This window comes from Coenobita brevimanus, chromosome 24 (assembly GCF_032717465.1).
Source record: "Coenobita brevimanus isolate Jiangsu-jjx chromosome 24, ASM3271746v2, whole genome shotgun sequence".
NCBI lineage: Eukaryota > Metazoa > Arthropoda > Malacostraca > Decapoda > Coenobitidae > Coenobita > Coenobita brevimanus.
Genome location: NC_136977.1, coordinates 18,478,088 through 18,490,401, shown reverse-complemented (window position 1 = coordinate 18,490,401; position 12,314 = coordinate 18,478,088). Strand labels below are relative to the sequence as shown.

Here is a 12,314-nt window from a genome sequence, read left to right as displayed (position 1 = left end):
TCCGGTACTTGTGAAAACAGTGAAGTGAAGCTGGCACGTATTAAGTGTAATTATCTGGAAAATAAAGACAGCGATCTTAAGAAGCCAGTGCTTATTTACAACGCCTGAGCTGATTGCACACCGAAAGGCCAACATTAAGAACAACAACTCACTGGGCAACGTCCTTCCTCTACTGAACTATTGCTGTTGGAGCCTGTGGCATTGTGGGACGAGGACGTAACAATATATATATATATATATATATATATATATATATATATATATATATATATATATATATATATATATATAAAGCACAACACACATACTTCCTAAATATCCTGTACCTGCTGTCACACACATGGATACAACACATGTACTCCTGTTTGATGGTGTGAATGAATGAATAATGTGCCGTTATAATTGGCCAGGCCGAAGTCAGTTTGAAATAACAGATTGCAAATTGTGATCCAGGATATTGTCAAATTATGTTAATAATGAAAGCAGTAGCCTAATAATGTTTGGAAGGAAACCGAGAATAAAAATCAGTTTTAATGTTTGACTTGGCAGTAGAAAACAAGTAAAGCAAAAACGTTCAGCCCCACTTCACAACAGGAACCTGTATGAAAGCTAGAGGTTCACAGCCAATGCTGATAATGTTATAGCTAGCCCCCCCCCCAAAAAAAAAAAAAAAAAAAAAAAATCCGTGCTAATACAGTAGTTTGCCCTAAAACTTTTCTGTAACGCTTCAGGGCATTTAGGTTGGTATGTAACTTTTTTTTTTTTTTTTTTTACAACCTCCTCCTCCTCCTTAGAAAGACCGCACCTCGCCCACTGTGTGCAGTGGAGAAAAAAGAGACTTTGAGACAATTAAATTCAAAGGCAGACTGATTGTATTGCGAGAGTGTGCTGCATGAGGTAGTTCAGCATTTAATAGAAGGTAATTACGTACGGTAACTGAAAAGGTACAGGATGGAAGAAATGTTGAAAAGGCTGTAAGAGTAGAAACTACTGTTTAAGTGAGTATTTGAGTAAAGAAATTATTTAGAAGTAATACTTGCATTCAGTGATGAGGTGAAGAAGAGAAGCTAATGTTGAGGGCAATAAAAAGAGTTTACCGCTGAAGAGGATGCAAAGTAACGTAGAGGGACTTACACCTTCCCGTTGTCAACTTCGCCTCTCATACAAAACCCATCTTCACGGGGTATACTCATCTTGTACTAGGTCACCAACACCACCATCCTGCCCTATCCCCCCACCGACTCCTCCTCCCCCCCTCCCCACCAACGCCCACGTTTTTACTTTACCACCTTTAATTTTCATCTTGCCGTCCTTCCAACAATATTCTTTTTTTTTTTTTTTTTTTTTTTTCAGCTTATGCATACCTAACAACTTCCAACGCCCACAGTAATGCCACCTAGTATCACCTCTGAATGGTTAATAACTGCCCTGATTGCCTGCCAGCCTACAACGCCCATGTTCACAGGATATAATTGTCCCATCTTGGCTTGCCATCCCAGCCCATCCCACTTGCCTGTTTCTCCCATCACATCCAGTCGCGAAAGTCCTCAATCACCATTTCAAAACCGTGGCACGTGTAGGCCTGATTTTTTGTTGGTGCATACCTTCATAGGGATGACTCGAATGTTGATTTACATCGACTTGATGGACCTGAAGTGACCTGAAAGCCTAAAATATCGCTGAATGTATGTGTTTGGATCTGAACGTGGCTGAAGTTGCCGTTACTGTAGTTGCCGTTACTGTAGTTGCTTGACCTTGGTATGTATGGCCGAGCAGTCCTGTCGACCACCAGTATGCAACTGCTTCTGTGGGGTTGCCCTACAAGTATAGTACACTAAGTACATGGTGTAAGAAACTGGCGCCCTCTTGTGGTAGACAGCGCCTGACCAGGGTCGGACTAAGTCTCATGGCGAGGTGCAGAGAAATATGAGGAGATTTGTTTCCTGGATGGACGCTACAGCTGCTTTACTCCACCCACGGTACACTGGATCACAAAAGTATCGGTGCACAGGGGGTGTGATGCCTACCGAAAAGGTTCGAACAACTGCTGACATTACCAACGTCTCATTGTGTACCATCAGTGTCTGTCTATATAAACATTACATTTGCTATATATTTGCAAGAGGATATTGCTAGTTGGCGATATATAACACCTCCCGACATCAGGGCTACCAACGTGTGGTAGGTCGGATACTAATATTTCGTTCTGTGGTCCCAAATGATTCACGCATGTTGTGCACCGATACTTTTGTGACCCAGTGTACACTGCCCCATTACGTGTAGGCTTCAAGTCAGCGCCACTTAGCTCAAATAAACTAGAATGACCAGAATTGATGTGAACTATCCCGAATGAATGTAAGGAGACATGAATCGATCTGGCTGGGAGTCAAGGCCCTGAATAGACCTAATGGGACCAGAACTTACCAGATCGAGTCTGAATGGACGTATATTTCTTTAAATTGTCTGAATGGTTATAAGTGATCTTAAGTTCTCGTAACTGACCTCAGATGACCTGACTAGGCCGAAATAAATGTAATGGGCCTGATTGGACCCAAAATGGCACTGAAACCTGACAACCTTCCTGGTGATGAATAGACCTGGTTGGTCCTGAATGGCTGTGAATGAACCTGAATTCATCTGTCTAAGACGGATTGAATATTAAATGGTTCGAATAAACTGTATCGGACCTGAAAGGTCCTGGGCTGACCTTCATAGACTGACGTTGACCTTACTGGATGTGATCTGGGAAAAACAGACCTTGACTGCAGTACCTGGATCTGGAAACGGGATATAATGCCCTAAATAAATTATGTAACAGTACCTAAGTGGCCTGAACTGACATCTGGACTGTTTTGTTCGTAATCAGCGCAGAGAGAAAAACCACAGATCATTCCGACTGTTCGTGTGACGATGGTTCAGCCCACAAGACAGGTATGCGGCACGCAATGCGCTCTTTCTGTTTATGCATTCGAATCCAAGATGTATAGTCTCAGAAAAAAAGTACCCCCCCCCTCTCCCTTACATGAGGTCTTGTAACTCGCGGCATTCAGGTTTCATAACAGCGCACCTGCCGTCAGGGATGGGAGGTGAGGACTGGCGGCGGGGAGTTGGGGGGGAGCTGATATGCACGAGACATTGCAGCGCCCCCCCCCCCCACAAACACACCCCATCAAATCAGAGTTAAGCATGGTTGCAATTAGATCTGTTTCGTTTAGTAAATAACCCACTTTAGACTTAATATTGAGGATAAACGTGATTACATTATTAAATAATACATTAAAATGCAATATCTGTAATGTTATATGACAGTACAAATCAGTTCATTATTTGACTTGAAACACACAAATTTGATATAAGATGCCCTAGTTCATGCCTCCCAGCCCCCTCGTCCTCCCTCTTACTTGTGGGAAACATTGTCTTGAGACTTTGTGCATATCTTATCAAACCTGTATAAGTGGATAGGGATTATCGTTTTAGTTAATCATGACAGTTTTATTGCGTATCTGGAGTGGACACACATCGCATGTGCTTCCCTGAGTGCGTTGGCAAAAATGTGGTTAATCGCATCAAAGAACCAGAGACAGAGAAAAATAACAAAAAAACTTAGGAAGGTGTTGAGCATTCAGCGCATGAAAACTGTGGAAGTGGAAACGTGTGGTCGCTGGAGAGCTATGTTGTTGGTGTATGATTGTGAAAGTACATTAACATATTTCAAAAGTAGATGCGATTGATTCGGTAGATGACGTGAAGCAGTGTTTCGTGTAGATCAGATCCTCCGCACCCCACAGACGCCAGTAACCCCTCATCCCTGACATCAGGTCTGTACGTTGCCACTCTCATAGCTTTTATGTGCTGAATGACCTACACCTTCATAAGTTTTTGTTATTTTTCTCTCTGTCTTTGATCCTTTGAAGCTATGAACCACATTTCTGCCAATGCACTCAGGGATACGCATGCATGAGATGTGCCCCCATTCCAGATACGCAATTAAACTGTAATGTTTACTTTAAAAGATAATCTCCATCCCCTGATACAGACATATTAACATATTTAGAATATAGATGTAATTGATTCGAAATATGACGTGAAGAAGTGTTTCTTGCAGATCAGATCCTCCGCACTCCACTGACACCAGTCATACCCCCCCCCCCTCATCTCTGACGTTAGGTGCACTGTTACGAAACCTGAATGCCGGGAGATACAAGGCCCCTCGCACACATGAACCTTGTCCGAATCTAGATGTGGACAAAGCGGTATATTCTGAGAGGAGGGAATACTCTTATCTCTGTAGAGATAGTATTGAATGTAGTTTGTAAGTAACCCAAAGCTTTTACTTATTTTTTTGGTATCATTTAATCGGCTCTTCAGATAATTCTGTAAATATTAAGTGCACCTCCATATATTCATGCGCATGCACGCGATCCCCTTCAGTATGGCGACATCTTTTTTATTCTTAATACCTTCAGACGATGCTATTCAGCTCAGAAGAAATTTTTCGAACGGGAAATCTGAGGTACAGTCTTGTTTAATCAGTTCAGAACGAAAAATCCTTCCTAAGCTGAATGAATTAGTCAGGAAGTGGCACAAATAAAATATAATGAAGCTAAAGTGATTGAGGGAACAGAAGTATTGGATGGTGGTGATAATTCCAGTGTTGCCAGTAACTGATAGTTCTCATTTCCTTAGGGTTGGCAGTAACTGATACATATGTCTACAACTGATAGCTGCCATGCCAGTGACTGATAGCAGCCATATCCCTAGTGTTTCCGTGCCCCCACTGCTGCAACAACAGATAGGTGCCATTCCTCTTGTGTTGGTAATAATTAACAGGTGCCATTCCTTGCAGATAACGCGTGACGAGTTCCTTGACTACTACTCAGGGATCAGCGCCTCCATTGACCACGACGCCTACTTCGACCTCATGATGCGTAATGCTTGGGGTATTAAATAAATTTATGTATTTTCATGCACACTATCAAATTCCTATGCTTTTTGAAGCTAATGAAATGCTGTAATAATACATTGTGCAGCCATATTTTGATTTGCAAGGAACAACCATTAACACTGTTACAAGAGGAAGATATGTAACTTATGCAACACTCTGTTAAAGAATTAGGATCTATTTTGGCTTTCTTTTACTCATAAGACTTTCTGGTTCTTCTCCGTGCAATCAGTATAGTTTAATTTACCATTTGCAAGCTAATGTGTGTATAACATGTGGCGTTGTAAGGCTACCAGTTTTTAACAAATGCAGTCTCATGCATCTGATACAGTGTCTTGTAAACTGCTTTTGTGAAGTGATATCAGTTTGACGTGAGAGAAAACCGATACTGCTGATGATAATAGGAATGTGAATTCTGTTGTTTGTTTGTATTTTTACAATATATTTGACATAACTTCACTCATGTAATGTAATATTCATATTTGGTATTCATGCATGACTTTCCCTAGCCAGAACCATCCCTCACCATCGAAATACACTCCAGTGCCACAGACCTTAGCATAAAAGGACAGCACCCTAGATGCAGAATTGTATCTAAAACAAACAATGTTAATTCACTCTGTGAGAAGAATGATGCTACAAAACAAAGTATTAGTCTTAACACAGACATTCCCAGTTACATTACTAACATCAGAAAAGAATTAGCACTTTCTTTACCCCAAGTGCCGTTAGATTCCTTTATAGACAGAACCTTTACTCTACAGGACATCACTTATGACACACACACACACACACACACACACACACACACACACACACACACACACACACACACACACACACACACACGACATTCACTTTTCATGTACAGAATACCATATTAGCCACCAGAAAATTCAGTGCTCTTAAATCATTAGACATTAAGGGAAAAAAGAAAAAGAAAAAATCGAACTCAACATGCAAGCGCTTCTGATACCACGCAAACAGCACATTACCTCTGCTGCTCCATTGTCCAGACTTCTCTCAGCAGAGACAAATTTGTAACATAGTCTCCCTGGAAGATATCTACGAGTGCACTTGGGCCGCTGCGGAAATTTCTCAGTTACGTGAACAGTTCCCATGGAAAGTTGGGGCGACATAGTAAAATAAGTTGTATATGGAAGTAAAAGTTTATAAACGGTGAATATTTTCATTGTGAATTACCGAGTGTGCATTTTTTTTTTTTTTTTTTTTTTTTTTTTACAGTCATAACTTGAATATCAGTTTTGTTTAAGGTATCATTATGGATGCAGTCATTGTATTTTCTTAGTCTGGTACTTCACTCCACTATAGGTGGAGGAAATCTTAAAACGAACGAAAGAACCTCATCCTTAGGTGGGAAAAAAGGTCAGGTTCATAATGATGATTGCTAATGAAGGACCATGTATACTGCACTTCATTTTGTCATCATGTGTATACAGTATGTTTAATTATAAGTAGAAGAAGAAGGTGTAGGCTATATTATTTTTATGCATAACTGAAAATATCATTTGCATATCCTAAAAGAAAAATGGAACTTTCATCGCTACTGGCATTGAACTTGAGATGTTATTGGTATGTAATGTTAACTCAGTCACTTTATTACCTGACACCATATCGGAGTATTAAACAAGAATGTTCATACTAAGCAATCTACTTCCCATATCTAATTCCCAGTTCTAAATCCATTTAGCTAGTCATCTGTTCTCCAAGAGTCCATGTAACCAAGTTACGGCAGTGAACCTCCTGTAATTGGCTTTGCAACGTATATTTTCACACACCGCTTGTGCTCTGTTTTATTGAGTAGATCAAAATTAGTAATCAATGAAACATAAACATCCTTCCCTTCTTCTGCCCTTATTATTGACTGGATACCTCATGCTCATTCTGAATTACTCCTATCTACCGCATATTTCAGATATTCCAAGTGCTGTCCACAATGCCTGCCAATGAATGCTGTATACAACATTCCATACATTAAAATGAGTCTGTGCATACATTGTCGTCACTTTGTAACTCATTACTTTGGTGATGTAATTATATTTTCTCCCTCAGATAAAATTTAAAAAATTAGGTACGGCTACCAGAGTCAGTTATTACTAACATCGTTTATTAACATTTTTAATGGACAGTGTAACACTGCTCCCCTGCTGAGTACACACGTATTTAGATTTTGCATGTTCCTCACAATAAGTTTTGTTCATTGTCTATCAGACTGAGAACAAAATGATGCCGAAGATCAATGTTTAAATGCTTCACAGTTATAAAGTATCGGTGGCACATCCAGGACATGCAAAAGCCTCGCATCGTAATCTTTATGATAATTTGCCACAACATAGCTAATAATTATTTTTCCTGGGCCACTCATACTTAAATTGAACATGGTATTGTGCAAACTCCCAGTTCCAGTCTTACTGGTATGTAGTCTTAATAGCATCGTATCATCATCGAGAACGTACTGGTGCTAGTATTTCCACCCAGTCATTTCTGAATTCATCTCATAACAGTTCCTAACGTTTCATGAATTACTAGAAGGGCGGGATCAATAGCAGTCACTAGTTTTACATTATTTGTACCATAATATAAAGACATTTTCCCACATTATCTTGAATTTGCACAAGTTTTGTTTGGTAATTTCGTGTTGATTCAAAATGAGTATTGTGATAGTTCAGTCCAGATTCAGAGTTCTTTGCTAGTTAGGGGTGATAATGAAATATTACAGTACTGTAAGACGAACATAGACTTGTATTATGTACACTGTTTTAATGGATTATTTTATATGTATTTTTTTCATTTTCAGAATTTAATGAAAAATTTAAGGAACTGCTGCTTAAGCTAGTTTATCTGTACAAGGTTTCTTTAGGATGCAACAGAAATACAATTTCTCCATCCATGTAAAAAAGGGGCTGATAAGGGTGGTACAGACTTTGTCTCTTATTCAGTACCTGATCAGCCAGTAAAAGAGTCCGAAGTATTAAAGCTAACACGCCTAACAGACTTCTTTTTCTTACCATCCCTTTCAGTGGTCGTGCGGTCTAACGACTGCAAGTCAGCTGTGAAATGGCAAGAATTATGTCAAGAAAGGGCGTATGTTTTATATATATATATATATATATATATATATATATGGAGCCTCTGTGGTAAAGTGTGCGTGAGGGTTCGCGCCCCGCCAGGGTAATAAACTTTGGGAGCGTTTTTCTGGCCACATACTGCTTGGCGGATATAACGGGTGCTGTGGTTGAACCAGTGTCGCATACTATAAAGTATGATTGCACCCAGTCGGCTTGCGCGGGCCGATTACACTTGGCTCACAGACTACACACACATCCAAAGCCACTCCAACACTACAATTACACTTACAAGCACTTCTTACCCTACATACAATCCCTACCAGACAACCTAGGCCACTTGGTAGAGATTCATTGGCTGTATCGTCCCCACTTCGGTCGGGATAGGCCAGTCCTGCAGTGGACACTCAAACGGCTGTGTGTGTGTGTGTGTGTGTATAATATATATATATATATATATATATATATATATATATATATATATATATATATATATATATATATATATATATATATATATATATATATGACAGCCATCATGTTTGGTACCCACAGCACTATATATATATATATATATATATATATATATATATATATATATATATATATATATATATATAGTGCTGTGGGTACCAAACCTGATGGCTGTCATGCAACGACACAAGCTAACATAGAGTCACTGTTCTAGACCAACATACCCACATCCTACACCAAGCCCTCTTCCTCCCATCATCTCCAGACGTCACCTTCTGCTCCCCAAACCTCGCCCCCACTACATCCTTGAGAGTGGTCAAAACCCTAGGTTCTGATCACCTCCCAATCATCATTACCAAAACCAGAATCACCCCAGCTGGCCACAAACACACATACACCAATTATAAGAGAGCCAACTGGGAGGCCTTTGTAACTGAAACAGAACATCTCGAAACACTAAACAGTACACCCATCACAAACATCAACACCGCTGTGCACACTTTCAATACAATTATACAAAACGCAGACAAAAGACACATCCCTAGAGGCAACAGAAAGAGACACAACCTCAACTTCACATTAGAAATTCAAGGCCTCATCAGACAACGGGACACACTGCGACACTCCCCAACATCCCATACACAAGACACCATACAACAAATACAAGAACTCAACACTCAGATAAACAATAAAATATCAGAACAGCAAACACTAAACTGGAAAAATTACCTCCAAACACTTGACCACAAAACAAACATCAACAAACTCTACAAAACACTAAACAGCATCACACTTTCCAACAGCAACACCACACAATCACACGCAGCCATCAGAACAACAGACACCATACCCTCAAACAAACAACAAGCAAACACTCTCATCAATCACTTTTCACAAGTCAGCCATCAAAATCCCCATCCCGAAGAACGACGTATCATCCGACGTAAGAGACAGTTCCCCACAGACCCAGATTATGCACCTTCACCTACAACCAGACGAAGCACATCATTAACAACCTCAAGCACTCATCTGCCTGTGGACCAGACAACATAAGCAACATTCACCTTAAACACCTAGGACCACAAGGCATACAAGCACTCATCAACATATCAAACTACAGCTACTCACACAACATAATACCCAGCATCTGGAAGCATGGCAATATCATCACTATCCTTAAACCCAACAAAGACCCCACGTTACCCTCCTCACATCGCCCCATCACACTCCTCTGCACCCCCTCCAAAGTCACTGAACGACCGGTACTACAACTAGTCACACCTCACATTCCCCTAGCCCAGTCACAACATGGCTTTAGGCCACTACACTCCACAAACACCCTTCTTACAGACCTTACACAGAGAGTTTTCGATGGCATGAATTCAGCTAGGCCACCACACAGAACACTCCTAATCACACTAGACATCAGCAAAGCTTTTGATGCCATCCCCCGCCACATCTTCACAAACAAAATACTCAACACAAAGATGCACAATAACACAAAAAGATGGCTGGCAAATTACTTAGCAGGCAGATGTGCACACGTAACATTTGCCGGTCAGTCTTCAAACATCAGAAACTTCACAAACGGCGTCCCCCAAGGATCTATTTTGTCCCCTACACTCTTTAACCTATACATGCACGACATACCCACACCCCACACACCACAGATACACATAGCGTCTTATGCAGATGATATAACACTTACATGTACGCACCAAAACGCAAACACATCTGCACACATCATTCAACTTTACCTCAACACGCTACACGAATGGTTCACCACAAACAGGGTCAAAATAGCCCCAGCCAAATCTACAGTGACTCTTCTTACAAACTGGACAGCAGAACACAGTCACATCCCACACCTCACCATAAACAACACTCCACTACCACACACACACACACACACACACACATACACACACACACAAAATCATTGGTGTAACATACATCAGCCATTTAAACAACACATCACAAACATTAAAAATAAATTAACATCAAGACTCAATGCTTTGAGGTCACTTGCCCATACAACATTCGGACACAACAAAGAAACCACCACTACAGTATACAAACAATACATACGTTCATTGATGAATTATGCAAGCCCTGCCTGGGCTTCTAACCTCACCAGAACACACTACAAGACTCTACAGACCATACAGAACAAGGTCCTAAAAATAATCACAGGCTGCACAGCTACTACACCCACAGACCACCTACATCAAAAAACCAAAGTCCTCAAAGTCAAAGACCACCTAGACATGAGAGGCACCCAGTTTCTTGCTGCAGCCTCCACAAACCCACAATATCCACTACAATACATGGCAGCACATCCACCCACACCAAGGAACATCAAAACAACACCCAGCACACGATACCATACCCACACACAGAGGGAGTCATCCAAGGCAGACGTCCGACATCGGCGCTCCGTACCGAAACAACACGGCCAGTGGCATTACCTAAATTAGTATCTTTGTATGAGTCAAGCTCTGTACCAGGTTAGACTAAATGATTTTTCATTATTAAAAGGAAAAAAATAATAAGTTTAAACAAGACTTGTTCAAACAAAAGAAAGAAGAACCACGAGTTAAAAATGCGCTGAGTCAGCTGGGTTTGTTTAGACTACAGCAACACGGGGAAAGTGTACATACTCTGTAAGTACATACTCTGTTATTTTAGTATTGCAAAATGGATACATACTTTAGTAAAACAAATTTGGAAAAGAAAAGGGATAAAAGTAAAAAGCAAAATGATGATTTCTACCAAGAATGGTTGAAGTGGAGACTCACAATAGACTGGTTGAACGTGTACACAAACTGGAAATGGCTTTCAAAAATGAAATTGATGAAATAAAGAAGCAAATGCACTTGCAAAAGGAAGAGATAGAAAAACTAGGAAGGGAGGCCAATAAGAAAGACACAACCATCAGTGAACTAACAGTGGAACTGAGTACGCTTAGGAAGAAAGTGAGTGAAATGGCAAGTACAGTAGTCAATCACGAGAGTGTTATGGAAGATTTCAAAAATGACACAGAGACAATTAGGCAAGCAAGCAGTCTTATAGACCAGAGCAGTGATATTGAGGAGAAGATAACACAGGTGAATGAAGCTGTGCAAAGCTACAAAAATTATGTAGAAACCACGTATGCTGAAATGGTGAAAGTAAAGAAAGACCTAGAAACAAGGGTGGAGGAAAAAAGCATTAAAAAGGAAGTGAAAAGAATAATCCAAAACAATCCAAAGTTAGTCAGAGATTCAGTAGAGATAAACAAATCTATAGTAATCACTGGTATAGAAGAGGAAGAAATAAAAAACAAGATCACAAGAGACAAAGAGGAGATGGCAAATGTAATGAGCTTACTGAAAGAAGTATCAGAGGAAATCTGTAGTAAAGACATAGAGGAACACAAAAGGTTAGGGAAATACGAGAAAAGCAAGACAAGACCTCTAAAGGTGACTTTCCAGAGTGTAAACACTGTGGAAGAGATACTAAAAAATGCAAAGAATCTTATGGAAAAAGAGGAGTTCAAAAATGTATGGATAAAAAGATGCCTAACACAAGAGGAACTGGAATTACTGAAAGAGAAAAAGAAGGAAGCAAAAACAAAAAATGAGGGAAGATCAGAAGAGGAGAAGAAGAAATTTTTTTTACAAAGTAATAGGATTGCAGGTACGAGAGTGGTACACAAACAGGATGGAAGAAATAAACAAGATGATAAAGCTGATGTACTCAAATGTGGATGGAATGGTATCTAAATTACTAGAGATGAATGATTATGTCAGAGAAAATGAACCACAAATAAT

General features: G+C 40.0%; 1 protein-coding gene across 1 annotated transcript in view; it reads left to right on the top strand.

The window, feature by feature from the left end:
• Window positions 1–5,310, top strand: part of LOC145393435 (crustacean calcium-binding protein 23) — a 176,603-nt gene extending 171,293 nt beyond the window's left edge. The window contains exon 5 of the mRNA XM_080267532.1: window positions 4,847–5,310. Coding sequence (XP_080123658.1) covers window positions 4,847–4,951 — 105 coding nt within the window. The 3' untranslated portion in view covers window positions 4,952–5,310. The remainder of the gene's footprint in view (window positions 1–4,846) is intronic.
• The last annotated feature ends 7,004 nt before the right edge of the window (window positions 5,311–12,314 follow it).